The 26,732-nt window shown below is 40.0% G+C and overlaps 2 protein-coding genes and 1 non-coding gene across 11 annotated transcripts in view; 1 reads left to right on the forward strand and 2 right to left on the reverse strand.

Moving 5' to 3' along the window:
• Nucleotides 1–373: 373 nt before the first annotated feature.
• spinb (spindlin b) lies at nt 374–10,118 on the forward strand. Of its 4 annotated transcripts, XR_003674870.1 has the most exons (8): nt 374–510; nt 981–1,215; nt 1,295–1,334; nt 4,195–4,307; nt 4,520–4,675; nt 7,724–7,957; nt 8,037–8,567; nt 9,882–10,118. XR_003674870.1 is itself a non-coding variant. In XM_028458605.1 (7 exons), exons 2-7 carry the CDS (start codon nt 1,161–1,163, stop codon nt 8,234–8,236), a joined length of 798 nt encoding a protein of 265 aa, XP_028314406.1. In that variant the 5' UTR covers nt 374–510; nt 981–1,160; the 3' UTR covers nt 8,237–8,709. The 4 variants fall into 4 exon arrangements, 3 of the variants coding, with proteins under 3 accessions (XP_028314406.1, XP_028314408.1, XP_028314407.1); XM_028458605.1 differs by lacking the exon at nt 9,882–10,118 and having other exon boundaries at nt 8,037–8,709; XM_028458607.1 differs by lacking the exon at nt 9,882–10,118 and having other exon boundaries at nt 7,727–7,957; nt 8,037–8,709.
• Nucleotides 10,119–11,168: 1,050 nt separating this feature from the next.
• On the reverse strand, nt 11,169–11,267 carry LOC114470483 (small nucleolar RNA U13). Its single transcript, XR_003674881.1, has one exon. It is a non-coding gene; the product is annotated as a small nucleolar RNA U13 (small nucleolar RNA).
• A 3,056-nt stretch (nt 11,268–14,323) lies between these two features.
• LOC114469726 (dematin-like) overlaps nt 14,324–26,732 on the reverse strand; it is a 29,572-nt gene continuing 17,163 nt past the window's right edge. For 4 of the 6 annotated variants that reach the window (XM_028457492.1, XM_028457490.1, XM_028457493.1 and 1 more), the window contains exons 7-16: nt 26,100–26,286; nt 25,992–26,036; nt 17,336–17,488; nt 17,105–17,205; nt 15,886–15,979; nt 15,747–15,824; nt 15,644–15,651; nt 15,453–15,509; nt 15,285–15,365; nt 14,324–15,070 (exon numbers count right to left, since the gene is read on the reverse strand). In XM_028457492.1, the coding sequence (XP_028313293.1) occupies nt 14,957–15,070; nt 15,285–15,365; nt 15,453–15,509; nt 15,644–15,651; nt 15,747–15,824; nt 15,886–15,979; nt 17,105–17,205; nt 17,336–17,488; nt 25,992–26,036; nt 26,100–26,286 (918 nt within the window). In that variant the 3' untranslated portion in view covers nt 14,324–14,956. The other 2 variants (XM_028457494.1, XM_028457495.1) reach the window with 2 other exon arrangements.

A 26,732-nucleotide genomic window follows, 5' to 3' on the forward strand; every position in this document is an offset into this window, starting at 1 on the left:
CAACCAAATAAAAATATAAACATATATCAAATGAAGCTCAATGTCTTCTGAACTCTTTTTGGGGCAAAGATAATTTATACAAAATAGTTAAAGAAAGTTTCGAATTTTATAATTTTTCATCCAGCAGAGGAAGGATAAAACTGCAGAAGAAGATAACGAAAACCGGAAATAGGAAGGACGGACATACAGACGGTGAAAAAATAAAAAATTGTTTATATATTAATAAAATACTTTTTTTAAATATCTAAACAGTGTTAGTGTTATTTTCCTTTGTATTAAGGAAAACGTAGTGTATATATGTTAACATTTTACTTCATACTAAATTGAAAAATGTAAACAAATAAGAGGAGTGATTTTATTCTGAAAGCAGCAACGCCTTCTTCCTGTGTTGTCGACATTTTGGCGCAGTTAACCTGATGGTTCTGCTCTCTCGGACCAGTTCGGATCCGCTTGGCCTGGACCAGGACCTGGGATTCTGGTCTCTGTGGAGGTGAACCGTCTGCGGGACCGGTAAGAAGGTCGGTACCGGACCGAGCGGGAGTCCGCGTGCCGCCGTGCTCCCCGCCCCCTTCCTTTGTTCGTTAGACGGGTTTTCTGAATGCACGCGCGTGTGTACGTGCATGTGTGTTTGAATGTGCGTGTGTGTGTGTGTCTATGTACGTGCGTTGTATATATATATATGTGTGTATGTGTATGTATATATATATGTATGTGTATGTATGTATATATATATATATATATATATAAGTCTATGTGTATATATATATATATATATATATAATTGTTTTCTTCTGAAAATAAAGGAACTTGGTTAGCTTAGCACGTAGCAACGCTAGCTGAGCAGGTCAAAGGGTAAAGGGGCGGGGCTAATCCATTTGTAATCATCATGCTTCGTTTATAATATATTGTTTCCTTCAGTCTGTGCTGGTGTATAAGGGGACTTCTGTCCTGGTGATGATCTGTCTCTCTCTGTGTGTCAGGTTGGTCGCTCTGTGTCCCAGCCTGTCAGCGGAACCGCTGTGCGGTCGAACTCCTGGTACTCCTCTTTTCCCAAACCACCCCCCTCCCCCTCCCTCCCTCCCTCCCCCCCTCCCCTGCCAGCCTGGCGTCTACTAGTTAGCCCCTCCCCCTCCCAGCTGGCCCCTCCCACAGGTGAATGAATGAAGACCCCGTTTAAGAACGCAATGGCGGCGGCGCCCCGAGCTCACCCCGGAGGTGAGTTCTCTATCGCAAAACCTGATGGTGTTCAATCTGTCCCTGAACGCACCGCGCTGTGTTTGTTTGTTATGTTCAGGCATCGCTCCAAACGTAATGAAGAAGAAGAACTCACAGAAGTAAGTCCTCCTGGTCTGTCCGCCTATCTCTATCTCACCTCACCCATCTGTCTCTGTTTGTCTGTCTCTAAATTCTCGCCAATGCTGTTGAGCGTAGGGGCCCCGATGTTGTAATTTTGCTCCCTTTTGGAGAGATGGCACCGCCTACGCTCCGTTTTCAGCAACGTAGGGGAGATTTTCTGTAGTTTTTTTCTTTTTCTAATCGGTACCGTCATAATAATTATTGCACACAGACACAGAAGGGACTTGTGGTTGTTTTAACTCTTTTTTAATCTGCGTAACCGAATAACACAAACATCAGCCGCACCATCTATTTAATACAGGCAATTTGCTCGGATACTCCCGTCTTTACCTGAGGATCCCGAGGTCCCCTGCTGCCACTTAGCTGCCCGTGTGCATCCTCAGCTTGGTAACCGTAATCAGCGTCCAATATAAACAGTGTTCTTCAGACGTAGCTTGTAGTGGCACATGAAGCGGGTGGGTCAAGGTTTTTTTCGGCCCGATTAAAGCTCTACTGTGTGCGTCCTCTGCGCGCATGCGTGTCCTCCGTGTGTGTTTTTTTTCCCAATATTACTGCAGGTCCCACATAATATCATTTAAATTTGAAAAGCGCCTCTTGGAATCAGTCTTTTGAATACAATGTTATTTCTTGTCTCTACAGTGTCAGTTTTTATTAGTGGAGGACCTATACCAAGTATGAGTAACTCTCTAACTACATTCATCATCATCACCCTTCACCAATTTAACAAATAACTTTTAGCTTTAAAGTAAGGTTGGAAAAATGATTAAAAAAAACAACTTTAGCTTTACTTCATTAAATTTGTCCCTCAGAGAGTCATACATTTCATAATTTTCTGCTCCAGTGGCTAGGGATGTAACGATTAATCGTAAGGCAGTTAAAAATCGATTCATAGGTATCACGCAGTGACGTGCCGTGACCACTAGGGCTGGGTAGGCACGTTGCAAATCGAGACCACCAATGACAATTTCATATGTTTCTGCTGTCAAGTGTTAATTCAATTCAAATCAATTTTATTTGTATAAAGCAATTTCCAACAAAGTCATCTCAATGCGCTTATCAAAATATAAAATTCATAATAAGAAAGAAAAAACCCAATAAGATCCACATGAACAAGCATTTAGCCATCTAACAAAATCAACATTATAAACACCATTAAAGAAACATAAACAATTATTTAATATAGCCTCCATACTCTCCCAACAAGATATATCTCATGACACGGCAGCACATCTGTTGTTTGTGTTGGAAACACAGAAACACGGAAAAAATGACAACTCAGGACAGCCTCAGTGAGGAGCATCCACAAAGTCAATCCTTCCTTTTGTACCATTCACTGTGAAAAGTATGAAACATGTTCTGACTTTACCTTTGCTGAAGGTCTGGTAACTCAGGTGTTGGTCTCCATCTTTTAAAAGGTGTCGTTTTTCCTCAAAACAAAGTTTCTCTATCATCTCTAGCACTGTCATCCTGACTGTAGCGTTATCCAGCCCACTAGATAGAGAACGTAGCAGCAGCAGTCACGTGTCATCTATTCACTAATGTGCTGTGAACTTACGTATAGCATTTAGCATAGTGCAAAGGCAGCTCTCTACGCTGCCTTTACGCATAAATGGATGTCATATTGGGGACCTGACTGCGCATGCGCAAACACGTAAAATCACGCAATGGGAACGGAGGCAGAGAAGCGACGTGCCTTTGGGAGGGGGCGTGGCCTCTTTCTGCCTTACAGCGGAGCAAAAAAAAAAAAGACTGTGCAGCTGTTCCAGGAAATAGCGCTGTTTAGTAATTTGGGCTATGAAACGCACAAAATCCGGACACTTTCAAACTTATAGGTACTGTAGGCTATTGGAAATGGAAAAATAAATAATTTATAATTTCAAAAAATAAATAAATAAAAAATTATAATTAAATAATGAAAATATCAATTCACCCTTGGGTAGGCACTGCCTACCCTGACGGCACGTCACTGGTATCACGGTTCACATCGATATTCTGAAAATTGAATCGCAGTACTGTTTTTAAACAGCAGAGATATATGTATCCTTCTCTTGTTTAAAAGTGTTGGCGGCGGGCGGAATCTGCTACTACTTTCTTTCTGGCAACCTTCTACTTTTAAACTTGTTCATAAACGATTCCTTACCCCTTCATCACCGAAAGAATATCTGTAATATTACGTGAATATCTGTAAGTCACGTTTTTCTGTTAGCTCTGTCTGCTAGCGCATAGCATCTCTTCTTCACTGCTAGAATTTCTGCATGCCAACCGACCACTGAAGTACCAGCGCCCTCTGCTGGTCTAAACAAATATCTGACGTAAATTGAAATGACTTTTTTTTTTAAAGTCCAGTTGCTAAGGCTAAAAATACATTTTTAGTTGCACTTTTAAAAAGAAAAAGAACTATTATGCAGTTTTGCAGTGTTTACTGTAGAACCAGAATTTAAATTAACAGGCTTCTTCTTCATTTGTATTATTCCTTTAATTATTTTATTCAAGATTTATTTTTAGTTGAATTGCATTGTTTTGAATAGTTTATCAAGGGATTCTTTTGACAATGAAAAATAAAAGGAAAATAGTACAGTATTTTCCCCAAAAATATAAAGGAATATTTTTCAGTCATCATTTTTCTACAGTCCCATTTTGTAAAATAAATTGTGAGAGAATCGTATCGTGAATCGTATTGGGAGTTGAGTGAAACGTTACATCCCTACCAGTGGCGCTTGCTAGCGCACCACGCGATCTCCCTATGCTGTGAAAAATTCCTGGTGAGAACCCTGGTTTCTAACCCATGTGTCTTTCTCTTTCTAACCCATGTGTTTCTCTTTCCTGTCTATCTGTTAGGAAACCGAGGAGCGGTGTTGGGCCCAGTAAGGTCCAGGTCCAGACACAGGCTCAGACTCAGTCCAAGAAGAATCTTGTCGGCTGCAGAATCCAACACATCTGGAGGGACGGAAGTACGCGACCTACACCTGCTGAGTCATCTACCTTTCAAAATAAAAGCACGTCTCAAGTGTGTGTGTGTGTGTGTGTGTGTGTGTGTGTGTGTGTGTGTGTGTGTGTGTGTGTGTGTGTGTGTGTGTGTGTGTGTGTGTGTGTGTGTGTGTGTGTGTGTGTGTGTGTGTGTGTGTGTGTGTGTGTGTGTGTGTGTGTGTGTGTGTGTGTGCAGGTAAGTCCTCTCAGTGGACGGGGACGGTCCTGGATCAGGTCCCAGTCAACCCGTCTCTGTATCTGATCAAATACGATGGCTTCGACTGCATCTACGGCCTGGAGCTGTTCTCTGACCAGAGGGTGGTCGGCCTGGACGTCCTCCCCACCCGACCGGGTAAGTCCACCTCAACCAGCACCAAGCGCCAGTTAACCACGTGCTAGCATTACAAGGATATATCGCTAACAGGGCAACTACAGGTTAGCAACAAATAGACATGTTAACATTATGGTAGCAGCAGGCTTGGGTATTGTTTGAATTTTAATGATTGCAATTCCTTGTTTGATTACAATTCCTGATTCCAGGAGAATTAGAAAGGTGAAACTGGCAGTTGACAGTCAAGTTGATATGTCAGGATATAACATTTCCTGAAAAAACCTTGTCTAAATAAACAAAACCTTACATTTCATAAAAGAAGAAAAAAGTGAACTTGTTGGAATTATTACACAGTGTTAACTTTTGTTTAAATAAAAATACTGGATGGAAAACTAAAGCCCAGTTGTGTGTAAATTGCAAGAGTTTGTAGAACACCGGAGCTCTTCTAACCTCAGCTAGCATCTCAGCTAGCACCTCAATGCTAAACATGTAGCCCACACTTTCGACAGTTTACGTCATTTTCTTAGCTCTCCCTGTTGCTCGCCTTCATCGGTCTCTGTCTGCATTTTGTATCCCGCTCTGTGCACGGACCTGACGTCATAAAAAGTGGAATTGGTTTAAACAAAGGATTGAGTCAGATAATTTTTGAGCCCCAGATGTGATGCTGACAGGAGAGACAATATTTAGACATCAATGCAATCCTTTCATTTACCCGATGACACCTTATAGGAAAGAAATACATTTATATGATGAATGTGATGGATTGATAAAGTAAAATAAGTCAGCTGATAAAGCCTGCGTGGGTCGAACGCTTTCAGACCAAATAATTAATGTATTCTGTGGTGATGATGAGAGCCTCAGTCCTGTAAGATAATATAAATATATTCCACCTTATGATGTAGGCTGAGCTGTATTAACGCAGCATCAGAGCCACAGACAAGGTAAAAGTGAAACTGATCAGAATGTCTGTTTATTCTCCATTTATTATCTCACTAGCATTAACACTCATTGATTCTTGCATTAATTCCTTGCTGCAACAGTGTTGTTTTTGGTTTGGATTATGATTTTAATTCTTCATATTTTTAAAGAAATATTCCTCAATTGTGACGTAAATTGCTCTCCAGTTTATCCGAGATTGTGATTGGTCTGACGCTGTAATTTCCACCTCTGTCACAAGGGTCAGTTGTTCAAGACATTTAATCTGGATCAAAATTATCCTGAAGTGGAAATCCCATTTTTTGCTCCCAGGATCAGGTGATCCGTCTTACTTTTCTGCCGGTTTTTCAAAGCAACTTTGGATTGGATCAAACTGATCCAGGTGCACCGTTTTCAAGATTACCAAATCCAGATTACCAGTGCTCTAAATAGGACAACATATCACAATGTGGGCTACAGCTATGTAAAGAACAGGTAGAAGAGTCAACATGGGGTCATTGTAAGTTTTTTCTGTTTTGATACAAAACAGAAAAATAAGAAACATACACTTCCATTCATAATTTCTTTTTTGACCCCCTCATCTGATCCACAACAAATATGCATTGTGGATATTTTGATAAAAAGACTAAAAGTCTAATAGTTACAAAATAAATCGCGTTCAGAATTCTTCCTCATCTGAGGAGGAGAGACCAGCATTTTCAAGCCTTTTAGGAAGCGGATCTGAAGTTTCACTTTAGTTTGGTCAGTTTAACATGTTCCTCTGCCAGGAGTATTAGTGCTTCTGCTTTTTCAGTTTCTCGTTTGAGAAGTAATTCATAGGCATCATCATCATTATTTGGCAAAGGACGCTTCAAGCCTCTTTTTTGAGCTTTTGTGACTCCTGGCTCTACAGGTGAGGATCCAGGTTGTTCTTCAGAAATAGTGCTGAGATCCAGAATATATGTTTCCTCACTTTGTTTCACTTCCAAAGAATGACCAGATTTCCCAGACCAAGCACAAGTTTTTTCTTTTGGGGAACATGTCCAATACTTATGAGGTCATTGCAAAACAAGATGTGCAATTGAGCATTTAAATGGAGTACTTGTGAGCGGAACCACAGAGAGCATGCGACATAATACTTGCGTGTATTGTCCTGCACAACATCGCTACCAGGCGCAATGTCCCTTTCTGTGATGGTGTTTATGCTGCACCTGAGCCTGTTGAAGGACCATACCAACCTCTGGCGTTCTGTCAGAATGAGGGACTGAGTGGACGTGTAGTCAGGGATGACATTTTTCACAGTTTCATCTCTGATAATTGTTTCTCTGAAATTAATATACAGTGATGACAGAAACATTAATATATTTTTGTTATTGAAATCTGTTTGGGTGGATTGTTTCATGTTTCATTGTTTTCACAAGATCATTTTTATTTTATTTTGACTTTATTATACTGACAGGCTTATTTAATAGCCTATGTCTACGTTATTTACTTTTTCACTGGAACGGTTAGACAAGTCAAGTGCAAAATATAAACAAAAGTATATACACTAAATGATACAAATGTATTATTTGACCAAGTTTTACTTTTCTTTCTGAAATCCACCTTGAAACCTTACCCCTTGTTGGGATCAGGATAATCTTGTTTTTTTAGATCAGTTATCCAAATCCTACTGAAACGTTTTGAAAAACACAAACTGAAAATGTTTGGTTAAGTGAAGACCGCTAACGGAGATAAATCCAGGTTATAATCATCTAGCTTCGTAGTCCAGGCCCTTTATTAGCACAAAATAATAAACACCATTTTTGTGTTGAAAGTTATTGTTTTCATTGATTCAGTGATATTTCAAAATCAATTTAAACTGACTGAAAAATGTTGCTGCTTGTGTCGAATATTTTTAGGCTATTCATTTAGATTAAATAATTACAAAGTCTTTAAATAATTTAATTAAGTTTTCAATCAAGTCCTACTGCTATTTAATATTAATCTGTTATTGGATCTTTTTTAAAACTTAAACTTTACAAGCAGGTCGGTGCTTCTGTTTTGGTCAAACTGGTGTCTGTGTTAACTGATGACTCACCTCAAAGCTCAACCAGCTACAGTTAACACTGTCACCAGCTGATTTTTAACCCTGTGTGTCTCTGATTGGTCCAGCAGCGGCTCGGGTGACCGACGCCCCGCTGGCCGACTCCATGATCGGAAAGGCGGTGGAGCACATGTTTGAGACGGAGGAAGGGCCGAAAGAGGAGTGGAGGGGGATGGTTCTGGCCCGAGCACCTATCATGACTTCCTGGTTCTACATCACCTACGAGAAGGACCCGGTGCTCTACATGTACCAGTTGCTGGACGACTACAAGGAGGGAGACCTGCGCATCATGCCCGAGTCCAGTGAGTCCACGAGTCCAGTCCATCTACTCGGTCACGTTTCAACCTCTTATTTTTCTTCTTCTTCTTCTCTGTGTTGCAGACGAGGGTGCGGCGGCGGAGCGGGAACCCGGGGAGGTGGTGGATAGTCTGGTGGGGAAACAGGTGGAGTACGCCAAAGAGGATGGAGGGAAGCGCTCGGGTATGGTGATCCACCAGGTGGAGGCCAAGCCCTCTGTCTACTTCATCAAGTTCGATGATGACTTCCACATCTACGTCTACGACCTGGTCAAGACCTCCTAGGACCAGGGTCCACCTTGGACCAGGAGACCCTTGAGGACATTCAAAGGACCAACTCTGTTTTTTTGTTTCACACCTTAAACAGACTCCTCCCCTTCCTCCTGAGACAGAGGAGTGGGTGGGGTTAACGATGGTGTTGCTCGTTACATCCTTGTTTTTTACCTCTTCCTTAAAGACATTGGTTGAGTTAAAGTTCTTAGTGAAGCCAGCAGGAGGCGCTCAGTTCGGTCTCTGGAATCATGTCCGAACTAAAGTTCCTGTTGTGTTTCGTTCAACGCGTTTCTGTCGGCGCCGCATACACAGATTTCCCAGCAGGCACCTCTTCAGTGTGAAGGTGAGCGAATTATTGTGTTCCTGAGATCTAAAGTTTTTATTTGAAGACGAGAGTTGTTAAATGTGGACTCGTCCGTCACTCCAGATATTTCTGTTCAATGTTTTTATAATAAAGACTCGTTTTCGGCTTTCTTTGGTCTGAACCTCGTGTGTGTCTGTGTCCTGAATGTTTGTCTGTAGTGTCTCTGTTGGAAAAAGCTCTTATTTTGACAGGGTTTTCTTTCAGCAGTCGGGAGTAGTTTCTCCACTTAGACGACAAAGAAGTGACCCTTACCACCTTATGTGTGTATATATATATATACACACATAAACACTTTTATTTACTTTGAGTTAATGAATGAACAGATTGTATTGTTTATTGTTGTTTGTCCTAAATTATGGTAAATATAACCACACGTTTCAATTAAGTTAGATCAGAGATAAGCATTTGGCTGCGTGTGACCCCTAAAGTGGATGCATAAAATTACTTCAAGCATACAAAGTGACAGGAAAATACACAAAATGACACAGAATTAAATGACAGAATTACACACAAGACTACTACAAAATTACAAATTGACCAAAAATAAATATCATCTTTGTAGGAAAACAGAATCCAGGGGTTGTGACTTTTTTTTTTTTGAAACCGATAACATTTTCTTCATTTTGATTTTTTTTTTTTTTTTTTTTTTTTTAGAAAGTGTCTATTTGTACAGTTGCTGTATGGGCAACCCTCGGTGCTATTGGTATGGTTACCGAAGTACAAGTACGTAGCGTCTTAGGGTTAGGATTAGGTTATAACCCAATATTGCAACAATTTTTAGGGTTAAGGTAAGGTTTAGTCTTAGTCACACGACCTAAACTGGCCAATGACTGACCTATCACATGAACCAAACTGGTCAAATAGGGGCGCTGTGTATGAATAGAATGTCGTTATATTGATATAATAACCATACGGATAGCCACTGCCTTTTTTTTTTTTTACAGCAATGGCGGTTCATGGAGCCTCAATTGTTTTCGGAAGTTCTGCGCAATGAAAATAGAGCGGATTAGACAGTTTGTGATGCACTTTGTGATGCACTCTGCGTTGGTGGATTATCTCCCGCTAAACTAGTAGATTAAGGGATCATTGGCAGAAAACATGATTCTAGGATATGCTAACGTTAGTGGATAAAGTTAGCAACACCTAGCCTTAACCATAAGGTTCAATTTTATTAATGCCATTTCATCTAAGATGTGGAATTAGAGAAAATATTTTTAAATGTGATTTATTTTGAGATCTCTCCTGCTGACTTTGGCAAACCATTTCTTTCTCCTCTCTGGTTTGGATGAGAAGCCATACATTTTCACTTTTCGGAGCGATTGGAGCATCCTCATGCAGCACAGCAAACCATGGTGGAGACTACATGAAAGGACCCCATGTATGAAAGGCACAGACAAACAGCGTGACAAGTTATTGTTTCTGACTTTGTTGGACATGTATTTAAATAATTCATCTTGGTACATAAGTGCATAGTAAAATCTAATGTCTATTTTTAAATATGTATAAACATAATAAATGAGTTCAATGTGACCTGTCTGGATGTGGTGTGATTTTTAATGATCCCTTTTTTTCAGATTTCTGCACATGCAAGCCAAAAATATTTCTGCCTTTTGCAATACAAAAAAGTAGACAGTAAAGTTATTATTAAGAGTTGCATACAAATTGTAAACAGAAATATTGAATTCAATGTATTTGCAATGGATTTTCTGGACAACGCAACAGCATCATGCTGCTGATGCTAATCCTCCACTGACCCGTTGTGCTGTCAGTTGACGATCATTGATGGTCACCTGTCAGACTCCTTTAGTCCTAGTCTGTCCCAGAGCTCTTTCGAGAGTATCTGAAAATCAAAGATTATATTAATTAATTTTTTGTAATTTCACAATGTCCATTGATCATTTTAAATTAAAAATAAAATAAAAAATCTACTCAGTAACGATTGGGTGTCGAAATGTAACAAATTACTTTACTTCTTTTAAAACATACTTTAAATACAAGTAAAAAGTACAAGAACCAATAAAAGCTACTCAATTTCAGTAACTTGAGTACTTGTAATCCATTACTTTCACCTCTGTATTTGTCCAGCGTGCATCAGCAGAGTGTGTTAGCATCAACAACATCATCAGCTCTAATCCCACTGCAGACATTTAATCACACACCTAATATTAATAAGAAATCAATTTAAATGCTTTGTAATATGTCAAATATTCTGATTTACCACATGATGGGTAAAAATAGATTATGACGGGCAAACTCTGACAGAATGAGATGAAAGTACACAAACTAATGACAAAAACACAAACATACAAGAAAATGTACAAAGTGCTAACAAGGCAGAAGCATTTGTTTCCCTGTTAATCCTCTGATTGGTCATTTTTCTAATTCTGACGTAATGTTGATCGTGTGACAGTCACGTTGTGATAAAGCTGCTTTGTTCATCACAATTTGGCTTGTTGAGTGTTAATATTTTCAGCCTTAAACTATTATTAATGACTGATTTGATTTCAAAGTCTGTAACTTCCTGACAAGGTTCAGATAACATTAAACTGGTTTAAGCGTTAATAAGGTGATTCAGTTCAGAGTCAGAAAGGCTGAGGCACGATGCGTAACAAGTGAGGGTCGCACCTGTCACGGACAGTCCGTGAAATCACCGATCATCATTTCAATGAACCGAAGGATCAGTTATCGGTAATAACTCCACCACATAACATATCGCCGCCTCGGCCTGTTCACTCACGGTGTCCGTGACGTCATCATACGGTCAGTAGTAGCAACAACCGTGCGAGCAAATATCACAGTCATACGTTACCATGACGTCATGTTGTATGAAAAGGTTTCACGCAAAAAAGAGACATTAATGGTTTAGACTTAAACTAAAGAGCCTACGGCGCAGTGCATTGTGGGAGTCAGTGCTGTTGAAACAGCGACACTGCGTGGTTTGTAGGAGAACTACAACTATAGATAGATGTGTACATATACTGTAAATAAAGTATATATATCATCAATCATCAATTATTATTCTTACTATTATGATTACTATTCCAGGATTAGTGCACAAAGTAACAAGATGCATTTTATTTGAACTAGATTTATATTAAAGAAAGTGAAAGCATAGAATACAGTTATTTAAGATTATTTTGTGTGTGTGGTGTTATAATTTGAAAAAGAATAATAATTAAAACATTTAAAAAAATACATTTTTAATCAGTGTTTTTTTTTATTATAATAAATTATTAGACATTTCAGGGGACCTCATTTTAATTCCATGTTACCCCACATGGGGTCACAACCGTGCCGTCATCATACAGTCAGTAGCAGCAATGATTAGAGCAAATATCACCGTCATACATTACCATGACGTCATGTTGTATGAAAAGGTTTCCCGCAAAAAAAGAGACATTAAATAGTAACTAAACCCCAAAACCACTTTTTTTCTGCTGAATACAAATGTATTTGGGTATAAAGTAGTGCTGTTGATTGATTCTGGTCCAACTCTCAACATTTTCTATTGTTTTAATTTGTCATATTTTGTTGTAAAATGTCAGAGTGACTGCCCTCTATGGGTTGAAACCTGCTATTACAATTGATTTTTCCTATTGGCTGAGAATAAGATCTTGTGACATTTTGGGACCATCTTGCATCACAATTAAGCACTGTTAGCCCCGCCCTTTTTTATAAAAACTAGTACCTGTGAGCTCTACAATCTGTGGTGAGTAGGTTTGATTGAGAGAAGAGTGAATAGAGAGGTATATTGTTTAATGAGTAGGTAGTCTAAAACCATGGTGTTCTGATTGACTCAGATCTTACATTCAGCATCAGATCAAATCTATCACAAAAACAGCTTCTACCACCTAAAGAACATCTCCAGAGTGAAAGGTTTAATGACTCAGAAAGATCAGGAGAAACTGGTCCATGCTTTTATCTCCAGCAGACTGAACTATTGTAATGGTCTTCTGACAGGAATCCCCCAAAAGAGCATCAAACAACTACAGCTGATTCAGAACAATGCAGCTCGGGTCTTAACCAGAACAAAGAGGTCAGAACACATTACTCCAGTTTTAAAGTCTTTACACTGGCTCCCAGTCAGCCTCAGAATAGACTTTAAAGTTCTGCTGCTGGTGTATAAATCTGTGAATGGGTTTGGTCCAGAATACATCAGTGAGATGTTAGTCAGATATGAACCTAGTAGGTCTCTCAGATCTATGGACACAGGTCAGATAGTGGAGACCAGAGCTCACAGTAAACATGGTGATGCTGCTTTTAGTTGTTATGCTGCAAAGAAGTGGAACAAACTGCCAGCAGAGCTGAAGTCAACATCACATGTGAACATTTTTAAATCAAAGTTAAAGACACTGTTTTTTTCTCTACTGGGTATGATTGAGAGAGATTTTTTTGGTCATGTTGTTGATGTAATGTGTTTGTTGATGATTTTAATCATGTGAAGCATATTGAGTTGCCTTGTGTATGAAATGCGCTATACAAATCAATTTGCCTTGCCTTGGCTAGTTATTATAGCATAGATGGTTCACTGATTATTTTATAGTATAACTGGGTGTGTCTTAACTGATAGATATAGGTTTATAGATGTATATATGGATAAATGTATAGTCAGATATATTTATATATATAGATATATGTACTGTATAGTTAAATGTATGTATGTATTGATAGATATATAAATGTATATACAGTAGATTTATAAATAGATATATGTACTGTATGTATGTATTGATAGATGTTTAGATTGATGTTTGATAGATGCATATGTATATATATAGACTGAGCAGACATGAATATAAATGTAGTTTATTGGTCTGTTACAGCAGTATCACACCACAGACACGTCAGTCCTTCAAAAGTTCACTGAACAGCAGCAGCAACATGACCTCTGAGTGACCTCTGACCTCAGCCTGACCTCCTGTGCATCACTCACACCTTTAAGACTGTTCCAGAAACCATCATCAATCTGACAGGATTTCAGAATAAAAGCTCTGAATTAAACATCCACTGTTGTCACAGGTGATTATAAGTCTGTATGTAATTAAAATGTAAAAAACTATATTATATTTGGTCTAAGCTTTAGCGGTTATTATTATTATTATTATTAGGGTGTTTATTTTGTAGAAATATAAAGAGTGTTAAAAAGGGGACGTTTGCTCCAGAGGTCAAAGGTCATCAGGACGATCCACAGAGCAGGAGAACAGCAAAAACACAGTCACAGCATCAAGACACCTGCAGTCGTAAAGCGGCTATGCTCACAACTCCTCCTCATCCTCTTCATCTTCCTCCTCACCTTCTTCCCTGTCTTTTATTTTGAAGGTTCAATAGAATGCAAAGCGACGCGGCAAACTTAACAAAAACATGAGTTGCTGAATTTTAATGCAAACAAAAGCATTCAAACCTCAAGCAGCTCAGATTACTGGTTATAATAATAATAATAATGCATTGGATTTAATATTGCGCTTTTTCACAGACACTCAGAGCGCTTAACATTGATGTGAATTATTCTTTCACTCCACACGTGGTGGTGGTAAGCTACTATTGTAGCCACTGCCGCCTTGGGGCAGACTGACAGAGGTGAGGTTGCCATAGTGCACCATCAGCCCCTCCAACCACCACCACTCACTCACTCACACACTACATTCATACGTTATGACTGGTTCTTACTGGTTCTCATTGGTTCTTACTGGTTTCTTATTCTTTCTTACTGGTTCTTATTCCTTCTTACTGGTTCTTATTGGTTCTTACGGGTTCTTATTCCTTCTTACTGGTTCTTATTGGTTCCTTTTAAGCCCACTCCTTTCGATAAGTGCTTTCTGTTTTGTTTTCAGTCCAATCGGTACTCTTCATATTTGTTCCATCGAGTGGAATCCCTCCTTCACTCCACACCAGGACTTGTTTAATCCACTTCTCTCATTTCTCTTATCATTCTGATTGTGATTAACTAAAGTGCAAAGGGTTATAAGGATTCTAATCTGTTCCAGCTGTGCTTTGTGTGTCTGTCGCCCTTGAACTAAACATGTGATTCAGAGACACGGGAAGTGTGAACTCTTCATTTTTTCCTCACACTTTGTTTTCAAACCAGTGGTTTGGAGGGAATATGAAGCGTGTGCAACACAGACTGTCAGAGACGGAAACACATTTCTTGGGTTAGTTTAAAAGTTTGGGTAAAAATGATTTTTCTTTGAAAAATCAGGTATCAGACGCAGACGTTTAGCAGCACTGGTTTCTGGTATCTTCGTGTCACTGGTTTGTGAGTCAGAGGAACGTTTCCAATCCTCATCCCAGGAGATCCAGACAAGAAGTGAGGATGGGCGAGCGATGCAGCAGCCGCTCCTCATGTGATCCAAGGTAGACGTCCAGAAAAGTCAGAAGAGGCCAAATTTCTTCTTCAGCTCATTCCTCCTCCACTGAGAGAGCGTACGGAAGTCCTGCAGGGACATCCCGAAGACACTGAAGAACTCCTGCTGGGACAGATAGCTCTGTAGGCGAGCAAGAGAGAGGTGAGACTGAGCAGGAAAATCATGACTAATCATGAGTAAACATAGACAAAAAGTAACAATAAAAACACAATACGTACAAAGTGCTTAAATACTTCATTATTCATTGAATTATTAAATCTAGTCTGAGGATAGTCCCAGACACAGAGAACAGTATCTTTGTGTTGCTTGTCGTTCTGAGAGCTCAGTTTCGTACCTCCAGTCTGGTTCGATCCACGTCGGGCGGCAGTCTCCTGCGTCCATGCTGAGTCAGCACTAACAGGTGGTACGGATACACCTGTAAACAGGAAGTGACATCATGTCATTTATTGAAGGTTATTCTGTAACTCAGTGAAGGTTAATCTGTAATTTATTGAAGGTAAACCTTGTGCTCCAACACGCTGGGGAGAGAGGTTCCTCGCTCCTTCAGTATCTCTCCGTTCTGACACACAAACATACTGTTATCACACTGCTGCCTTGTGTGTGTGTGTGTGTGTGTGTGTGTGTGTGTGTGTGTGTGTGTGTGTGTGTGTGTGTGTGTGTGTGTGTGTGTGCGTGCGTGTGTATAGACTGTACCTGAGGACCTGCAGACACACACACACACACACACACACACAAAGGTAAATCAGCTCTGCAGTCACCATGACAACCTTCTCTGATCCTCCTCATGTGTACCTACCTGCTGCAGGTTCCTCTGCTGAGCGGCACAGGATGCTCCCAGAGGATGCTGGGAAATATGGGGCCTTGGAGGTGGAGCCTGAAGACAGAGAGGACTCAGTGAGAACATCTGGATGCTGAGCCACACTAGGAGCTCCTACCTTTGTCAGGCAGAGAGCGAGTCTTCCTCCTCAGAGGAGCTGCAGAGCTCTCCAGCTCCTCCTTCAGGATGATCTTACCCAGATTAGACTGGATCTACGCACACACACACACACACACACACACACACACACACACACCAGGATCATTATGACAATGAGTAAGTCCAACATACACATGAAACATCTGAAACACCTCCAACCACTGAGCCTGAAAGAAACATCTGACACTAAAACGCCTGGGCTCTGAGCAGCAGATGGCGCTGTGGCAGGATGGATGGAAAAGCATAGGTTAATTGAAGAACCCAGGTGAGGGGGCGGGGCTGAGACTAACGAGACATAAAGGCACACTGCTTTAAAGGATTCCTGGACTGAGATGATAAATAATCTTTATCCTCCATCTTTATTAAAGATGGATGGATGGTTGAGTGTTGTATCCTGTCCAATCACAGCAACGATCTGACTCAGAGCCTAACACTACAGTCACTACCATTCTATGGACGGGTGTCGTGACACAGACTGTAACCGGACCAAATGGTGGTCTGTTATACACTCACACTCACAAACACACTTACTGACTTGCAAGAGTGTATATGCCTGCATGCCTGGACGCCTAACAATTTTTTTTTAAGTGTTTACATGTCACACAGACGTTGATCGATAGTGAAGCGCGCCTGATCGCTATAGCTTCACTCACGCCACACCTGCATCTATGTGTGAGTGATATATTTATGTTTGTTAGGTGCACATCCAGGTGTGGCGTAGGTGTATATACGCTTTGATGTGTATGAACATTAAAGCATCTGCAAATGTGTTAACGCGTTAACACGTCTGCAAGCACACATGCAGACGTGACTAATGCATTGTGCCCGTGAACCCATTCTAAGTCTATGGGAAATGTAGATCAGACAGGCAGGGTACAGCAGGCGCAGGGTACGCGTTCGTTTACGCGTTCGATAGACTGGTACGCATGAATTTAGAAGCGATCCACCCCCCATACACTCATAACCACATGCACATACACACACACTAACTCTAGGTTTATTTAACTCTGCGTTTATTTCTTGTAAATGTGCCGTTTCCTAATGTTTTTGTTGATTGTTGTGAGTTGACCAGTAAAGCTGGATACTTTGTTGGTGGTTATCTCTAATCAAGTTAATGAAGTTAAAGGTTTGATTAAAACTGACAAGTCAGGATGTTGTTGAAGGTCAGTGAGATCAACCTTGTTCAGTTCCTGCTTCCTCAGAACTCGAAGGTCCCAAAGCTTATCTTCCTCATCCTCTTCATCTTCACCAGTCCTCTCCTTCTTCCTGCTCTCCTTCTCTAAGGAGAAGAAACAAGTAAAGGAAATGAGGATGAACTCTGTTAGATTTACTGTATTACAGCTTAGTCTGAGGTCAGTGTGATTTTCCATGTAAGAAGTTCATGGGACGTGTGAATGTTTGGGTTGTACCAATGACAGCCACAGAGGGGGGGCAGGGCCAGTGCTCCGTCTCAATCTTGGATGGCTGGTTTGGGTCGGGACGCTGAGCAGCCGGAAACTTGGAGAACTCAATGATCAGGTCCTCCAAATGTTTCCCCTGAGGGACGGCAGAGGAACCCACAACTACACACACACACACACACACACACAACCCCAGTGTAACAAACTCATCTTTCAGGTAATGACTTGCAGATTCAAAGTTATTTAGTACAGTGCTTCTCAACTGGTGGGTCGGGACCCAAAAGTGGGTCGCGGACCTGTACTGGGTGGGTCGCGGAAAGCTGGCCAAAAAAATAAAATAAAATCCTTAATGTCTGTCATGTTGGACTTGTCTTTTATTTTGAAAGAAACTTGTCTTTTGACAGGCATGCTGTGAAAAGCATGTTGCACAGAAAAATATATAGATTTATGTTTTAAATGAGATTATATATGTGTTTTCAACAGCTATCTTTGAAAAAACTAAATTTGTTTTTTTTTAATTCTAAAAAAAAAAAGTGGGTCGCGATTTGATGACTGTGGCAAAATGTGGGTCCCAGGGTGAGACCAGTTGAGAACCCCTAATCTAGTAAACATGGACGTTTCACAGAAAGTTCATTCATTCATTCAAAGGTTCATTCATACAACACGTGCTGTCGGAGCAACAAGAGCAGCGGTCAAATACAGAAAAGGTTTTGTTTCTGAAGATATGCAGTTGAATGGACTCTAATAACTCCTACATTTCTAGTCAGAACTATGCTTATTGGTTGTATATGAACATTTTGAACATTTTGTGAAGGTTTTGTTTTGTACACATGTTTTTGTGTTTCTATTGAGTTTTTCACGGTGGTTGATGGTGAAAGGAAAAGTTTGCTGTGGCAAGAAAATAAACACCTGTCAAACATCAGTTGGAGCGTGGATTATTCTGCACTAGAAGAAAAAACTTTGGGAGCGGTTACAGTGAAAAACATGACTAAATCAGGAACAAGCAGCAAGATTCCTACAATTGCTTCAAAGACTTGGTTTACTGAGCAGGTAAGAGATGTACATGCCTTTTCCTACACCTGCTGGATATTCAGTAACTTCTATGGACAATGCAGTTTTGCAAAAGATCACAACACCTTTGAGTTACCACGTTGGAGGGTTTATTCTTAAGTAAAAAAAAAAAAAAAAAAAAAAAAAACACAAAAAGAGTTGTAAATGTATTTGAAGAGTGTAACTTGTTTCCTATTGGATAATTTCTGAGTAGTTTTCTGTTTCCTTTCACTGTAAATATTATAGAGGTGCTCAAATAATTTTGGAAAATGGAGAAAAACCCAGTTGAGTTTTGTGCATTAGAGCAAATACTTATAGCTCTAAAAAAACAAGAAAGTAGAGTTGGAAGAGAAACTACAAACTGAACTTGAGGACTTCAAAATAAAAGAAATTGAGTTACGGATAGGAGAAATATGTGCTGATCTTGAAATACACAAGACAGGATTACCTCAGTCATCATCTCAAGTCGAAAAACACTTGAGACGATCAGAAAGGAAGAAATGCCCTACAGAAAAAATGCTTGAGCTTAAAAGGAATGAAACAACAAAAAGAGAATGAAAGTTTATCTCATCATATGTAAACTTTAAAGCAACTGCAACTGACATATCAAAACTTAAGGAAGAGTGCTCTAAAACTGAGTGGGTGAAATCATTCATTCAATAGAAAAGTTTGATTCAAAACTTAAGCAAGAGTACAAAAGTTTACGTGCACTTACTTCACCATCTCAAGACATGAGAAGGTAGATTGATAGCTGCACTTCAGTTACCGCTGAAATAATCTTGCTCCTGAAAAGACGGTACGCAGATGTTGATACTAAGGAATTTGATGCAGTAGCTGTGAAACAATCTCTCTTTCAGTTACTCCAAAAAGAAGGTGCAAGGTCAATTTATGGGTAAACTGTGTCTAGAACTGGACAAAGCAGTCAGGGAAGTCATGTATCTGCAAAGAAAGCAGACGCAGCTGTACGTTTGGCATCAAAATGGGCTGAAATGATTAGGGAGATTGAAATATCTGCCCAGAGAAAGGAGATTTTAGCTCAGCAAGAAAAACTAAAATAGCTGGAAGATCAAATGGATCTTGAAATCCTGGAGGCTGAATACAATGTTTATCTGGAAGAGGAATCAAAGTTTAATGCTGAAATAAGGGATGTTGAAGTAAAAACAAATTTACCTCCAAGTCAGCTTCCAATGCAGCATAGTAGCCCTCCATGCACTCAAGTTCCACTAAGTGTCGGTCCCTTCTTACTCTGAGAGTAAACACAATAGAAACCTGAGCCCAGAGAGAGCGAAGTTTCACTACTAAGCACTGAAATGACAAGACTTCCTGCACCAGAGCCTTTCATGTTTACTGGAGATCTGCTTAAATTCACCAAGTGGAGCACTGGCTTTAAGGCTTTGATAGAGACAAGTTGTTCAGATCCAGCCCATAAGCTGTTCTATTTAAAAAAAAAATACATTAGTGGAGAAGCACTTTCAGTGTTAGAAGGAACCTTTTATCATAGTGATAAAGAAGCTTACACACAGGCTTGGGATGCCTTAAACAAGCGATATGGCCACCCTTTTGTATTCCAAAGAGCTTTTAGAGGCCAACTGAATACATGGCCAAAGATTAAGATTGGACCAAAGGACTCTCTCAAATTAAGAGAGTTCAGTGTATTCCTCATCTCTTGTAAAAATCCTATGCCCCATGTGCAAGGCCTTAGAGTTTCACATGATTGTGAGGAAAATCAAAAAACTACTGCTGAAACTTCCAGACTGGCTAACAACTTGCTGGAACAGACAAGTCAGTAAAGCGCTAGATGAAGGGAAGTCATATCCATGTTTTGAACAGTTTGCAGACTTTGTGGCAGAAGAGGCGCACATTGCATGCAATCCAATTTCCTCCCTTCCTGCACTGAAGCATACAAGCAAAAACCAGAAAAAGAACAAAAACGTTTCAAGGCCATTGTCTTAATGGCATCAACAAATGTATCCAATAATCCAAAACTCACCACAGGGTGACAAGGTTTACAAACTTAGCCCTTCAAAAACCCAGAATAAAAAACAGATCAAGTGTATTGCCTGTCAGCAACATCACTTCATCTATAAGTGTGAAAAGTTTGCAACAATGTCAAAAAGTTTGTCATTGACAAAAACATGTGCTTTGGTTGCCTCAGAGTTGGTCATATCTCAAAAAATTTCAACAGAGAGTCACTTGTAATATTTCCAGGCAAATCCACCCCTCTCCACTTCATGAGTAACGTCCTCAAGGAGAAAAACTAGAAATGCCACCACAAGAGGACAGCACTTCAACAGTTGCATGCAGTGTAAGAGTGAGCAAAAGTGATCACACTTCAATGATTTTCCGGTATGGCTCTCTTGTGCAACAGAAAACACTTCAGATATATTGGTGTATGCACTTCTGGACACTCAGAGCAGCAATACATTTATTGATCAAGACGTTTGCAAAGTTAAAGTTGACAACAATGACCGACAAGGGTTAATTGTACATTGCCAACGAGTAGATAGGCTCAAAGTAAGGGGTTATCGTCCCCAAGAGTTTCTTGAGTTGTCACTTACTTATACTTGGGAATACATTCCACTTGAGCAAAATAGTATCCCAACTCATAAGACAGCAAAAGAATGGACTCACCTTCTAAGCATTGCAGAAGAGATGCCGGAACTGTTAGACTATCCTGCAGGACTACTGATTGGTTATGACTGTGCAAGAGCGCTGAAACCAAGGAAAGTCATACTAGAAGATGATTATGACCCATATGCTGTCAAAACAGACCTAGGCTGGACTATTGTGGGATCCATGAAATCATGGACTGGTCAAATGGAGGTGACAAGAGTCTGCAATCATGTCTCTGTAAGGGAGTTTTCGTCCACCACACCAGCCTCTGTAGTCAAAGTCCTGGAAACAGATTTCTTGGACACAAGAGGACATTCGTTTTCATTAATGTTATACAGTTCTGGAATGAAAACATTCACCACAACAAGGAAGGACATTTAGAAATGCCCCTGCCCTTTAGAGAGCGTCCACAGCTTCTGAACAACAAGCAACTTGCTACAATTCAATTAAAGCATTTAAGAAGGAAAATTGATAAAATCCAAAATACAAATAGGATTACTGCAAATTCATTAATGGTGTCTTTAAAGACGGTGATGCAGAAGAAGCAGATGTCACACAAAAGGATGTTAGCACATGGTACATTCCACATCATGGTGTATACCATCCAAGAAAGCCAGAGAAAATCATAGTTGTCTTTGATTGCTCTGCCAAATGTCAAGGCACTTCTTCGATTGATCACCTACTGACAGGACCATATTTGACAAATGCGCTGGCTGGAGTTTTGTTCAGATTTCGCGAGCATTGAATCGCGATCATGTGCGATGTGGAAAAAATGTTTCATCGCTTCCACGTCAGTCAAGAGGATAGACATTTCCTCAGGTTCCTGTGGTGGCCAGATGGAAACACGAGCACTGAGCCCAATGAATATTGCATGCAAGGATGTGCTAACTACGACATGAATCACCCTGCAAATGAATATGACAAAAAATACCCTTTGGCAGCTAGCTTAATTTGCAAAAACTTTTATGTGGATGATAGGCTCATCAGTTGTAAGTCAGTTGAAAAGGCAAAACAACTTGTCAAAGAAGCACACAAGAAGTTTTTTCAAACAAATTTGTGTGCAATAACAAGGAGGTGCTGGAGAGACAGAACGTGCAAGAATGCAAGTGATAAGAAAGATGTAAAATTTAACTACACGGAAGTTCCAATGCAAAGTGTACTGGGGTAAAGTGGAATGTGGAAACAGATGTCTTCTAATTCAATGTCATCCTCAAAGACAAACCAGCAACAAGAAGAGGAATTCTAGCAACAGTTGCAAGTGTCTGTGAGCTCTTAGGATTTACCTCTCCTTACATCTTGACTGGTAAACAAGTGCTTCAGGAGATGTGCAAACATGGTTTTTGATGGGATGAGCACGTTCTCAGGACTTGGAAAGTCTTCAAAACATTAAAATACCAAGAAGCCTCATTCCTGAAAACTTTGCACAATCCAAAAGGTCGAAATGCATCATTTTTCAGATGCCAGGTCATGTCATAGGTGGTGCTTGGATACCTCAAAAATAAAGCCTGACGCTTCCATGTTTTTGTTGCGAATCGTGTCCATAAAATAAGAAACAGTACTCATCCAAAGCAATGGTTCTACATCGAAACCGATCAAAATCAAAGCAGACCATGCTTCTAGAAGTCTCAAGGTGGCAGAGCTGATTGACTCAAACTGGCTCACTGGGCCTGAGTTTTTATGGGAACATGACATTATTACAGTTCAACATTCACCAGCGTTTCTTGTAGATGACCCTGAAGTAAAGGTGTTGAAGACCGTTGCTTTTGAAAGAGACAACTTTCTAGAAAGGTTTTCAAGAATTTTTAACAGGAATACAGCTCTCAACGTTGTAGCAAGGATTAAAAGACTAGCAAAAAGAGACAGGTCATGGCCAATTAGTGTGGAGGGGAGAAGAGTTTCCTCTCTCATACTCTTTCAGGCAGCACGAAGAGAAGCATTTGAAGATGAGGTGAAATGGTTCAGTCAAAAATCAGCTAAACTACCAAAAACTCACAAAATGTACCAGCTTGATCCTGTTGTTGTAAACAACCTGCTTAGAGTCAGAGAGAGGCGGCAAAAGTCCTCTGCATCTTTTGAACTGAAACATCCAGTGAGTCTTCCAAAATAAGGTATTGTCACACCACTCTTGACCACTGTCACAAGAAAACACAACACCAAGGAAGAGGCCAAACATTAAATAAACTCAGAGCCAATGGATATTGGATAATAAGTGCTAGCAAGGTAGTGGCTTAGCATTTTAGGTGTTGTGTCACTTGCAGAAAGGTACGTGGACCTACTGGAGAACAGCGCATGGCTGACTTGCCAGCAGACCGAGTGGATACTTCCCCTCCTTTCTCATACATTGGAGTTGATTATTTTGGCCCCTTCTACACAAAACAAGGTTGAAAAGAATGTAAGCGACATGGCTTGTTGTTAACATGTTTAAGCTCCAGGTCCATTTGCATTGAAATGTTGAAAGACCTCACCACGGATGCATTCATAAATGCTTTGAGATGCTTCATAGCAATCAGAGGACCAGTGAGAAACATTCGATCCAAAGAGAGAATTGGAAAAAGGTCTGTTGAAGTTAGGTAAAGAGAGGATTGCTACTTATCTGGCACAAAACCAACGTGACTTCCAAATGAATGTTCCTGAAGCAAGTCACTGAGGAGGCATTTGGGAACGTCAGATCCGGACAGTCAGATTTATAATGAGCTCAGTCTTGGCACAAATCAGAGGAAGATTGGATGATATATCACTGAGAGCATTCTTTTATGAGGCAATGTCGATTGTCAACAATTGCCCACTGACCACGCACACCGTCAGTGACCCAAAAAGTGTTGAGTATTTGACTCCTAATCATTTGCTCACGATGAAGACATCTCTGCCTCTTCTTCCTCCTTGTAATTTTGTCAGAGTAGATTTGTATTCCAGAAAGAGATGGAGGAGAGTCCAATTTCTGACAAAACAAATCTGGAACAAATGGCGCAAAGAATACTTGACTAACATAAGCCTACGACAACAGTGGCATGCAGCCAAACTAAATGTGCAAGCTGGGGATGTCGTTATTGTCAAAGAGGATAACGCTCCAAGAAATGAGAGGAAATTAGCCAGTAAAAATGATGATGCTCTTGTGCGAAATGTTAAAGTTCAAGTAGGAATGAGAGATCTCGCGAAAAAGGGTGAACACTTGAAACAAATCTCTTCTTGAGAGACCAGTTCAAAAACTAGTAGTTCTAGTTGAAAATGAGCCCTAGACTACGAGTGAGAATATAAATTCTGTTAAAGCCACATGTAACTTGAAGGGCTACTTTTATGTTGAGGAAAATTACAAGATTTTATTTTGTTTAACATTTGAGTGAATGTAGATCTTTGTAATTTTGGTGGCGGTGTAGCTGTCACAGAAAATTGAGTTCTGTCGACATCTTAATTTAGTTCTATTTCTGTTGAAAATGTTTTATTTTTCTATGTATGTACTTTATTTTGTCAGTTGGTGAAACCGGGTATTGTGCTAAATACAGGAAGTCAGCAGTACTGTTTATATAACTTATGTAATGAGTACACGGTCTGTCGGAGCTACAAGAGCAGCGGTCAAATTCAGAAAAGGTTTTGTTTCTGAAGATATGCAGACGTATGGGCTCTAACAACTCCTACATTTCTAGTCAGAAGGTGCACATGGTATGAAACTAGGGATGTAACGTTTAATCGTAAGGCAGTTAAAAATCGATTCATAGGTATCACGATTGACATCGATACTTTGAAAATTGAATCGCAGTACTTTTTTTAAACAGCAGATATTTATCCCATCTCTTGTCCAGCAGTGAACACGGCGGGCGGAATCTGCTACTACTTTCTCTCTGGCCGCATTTTACTCTTACATGTTAATGTTACATGTTCATAAATGATTCATTACCCCTTTAGCACCGAAAGACTATCTGTAATATTACGTAAATATCTGTAAAAGTCACGTTTTTCTATTAGCTCTGTCTGCTAGCATAGCATCTCTTCTTCACTGCCAGATTAGCTGCATGCCAACCGACCACTGGGTTACCAGCGCCCTCTGCTGGTACAACCAAATATCTGACGTAAATCAGTGCAATGACGTTTTTTTTTTTTTTTTTTAAGTCCAATTGTTAACTCACAAAATACATTTTCAGTTGCACTTTTAAAAAGAACTATTATGCAGTTTTGCATTGTTTACTATGAAACCAGAATTTAAATTAATAGGCTTCTTCTTCATTTGTATTATTCCTTTATTTATTTCATTCAAGATTTATTTTTAGTTAAATTGCATTGTTTTGAATAGTTTATCAAGGGATTCTTTTGACAATGAAAAATAAAAGGAAAATAATGCAGTATTTTATAGTTTTTTTCCCCCAAAAAAATAAAGAAATATTTTTCAGTCATCATTTGACGACAGTCCCATTTTGTAGAATAAATCGTGAGAGAATCGTATCGTGAACCCAGTATCGTGAATCGAATCGTATCGGGAGTTGAGTGAATCGTTACATCCCTATATGTAACTGTGCTTATTGGTTGTATATGAACATTTTGTGAAGGGTTCATTTTGTACATGTTTTTATGTTTCTATTTAGTTCTTCACGGTGGTTGATGGTGAAAGGAAAAGTTTGCTGTGGCAAGATAATAAACACCTGTCAAACATCGATTGGAGCGTGGATTTTTCTGCACAAGAAGAAGAATTTTGGGAGTGGTTATAATACTCATTTAGACGTCACACTTAGTATGAGCAGTACGTCAGGATGACATCATTAACACTACCATAATGTGGTGTGATTTCAGCGTAACCCGCCATGCTAACCACGGCTGATGGAGTTGATGACTCCATTAGCCGTGGTTAGCATGTTAGCTATAATTTCAAGAAAGATGAGTAAATGGAAACCAAACAGAAATGGATAATAATCAAGGCCTCTTCAGTGTTTGATGTAACCGAGTGTGTTCCTTCATTCATTGGTTCATGTATTCACTAACAGAAAGTGACCTACCCTAACAGGAAGTGACCTACCCTGTCTGTATATGGGAGGCTTCTTGTAGATGTTGGAGCCGTTTTCTGAAACATAGATGAACAAAGATCAACACCAGCCGACAGTGGGAAGAGCTTATTTCCTCTTACCTGGTCGGTGGAAGTGCTGCTTGGCGCCTGTGTGTGTGCTTTGTGCATTGGTTGTGTTGATAGCATTGGGTGTTGTCGGCGTCGTTGGCGTGAGTGTACTGTGCGTTCTGCTGGTCTGACTGGATCCAGGCGAGGACCCTCCATGAGACCGGATCTCAGGCCAGTCCCTGGACTCCTTGGACGAGTTCTGGAAACGCAGAGAAACACGAGGTCAGTGTGACAGAATGAGCACGAGGCAGCAGTTCCTCAGGTGTCCACTGGGGGTAGAAGTGTTTTAGTGACAGGAACAGAAGCGAAGCTGACCAGCAGGGGCCAATGAAACACCACTGGTGCTCCTACTGTGCGATATAAATAGATTTCACACTTTTCCCAAGTGGAGAGATAACCATAACATTGTAGTTAGATTTTGGCCTATTATCGCAAAGGTTTGCACTGGTTTTAAACTGGTTTCGGCCATGATTTTAGCCTGTTTTAGGCAGGTTGGTTTGATGAAAGTTTGGAATGGATTTGGGTTGATCAATGGCAGGGGTTCTCAACCTTGGGGTCAGGACCCCATTTGAGGTTGCAGATGCCTTCAAGAAACTAATAATTTTCTTTTAACAATCTGAGCCCATTTCTGAATATTTTTACCCT

Source organism: Gouania willdenowi, chromosome 9 (genome assembly GCF_900634775.1).
Source record: "Gouania willdenowi chromosome 9, fGouWil2.1, whole genome shotgun sequence".
NCBI lineage: Eukaryota > Metazoa > Chordata > Actinopteri > Blenniiformes > Gobiesocidae > Gouania > Gouania willdenowi.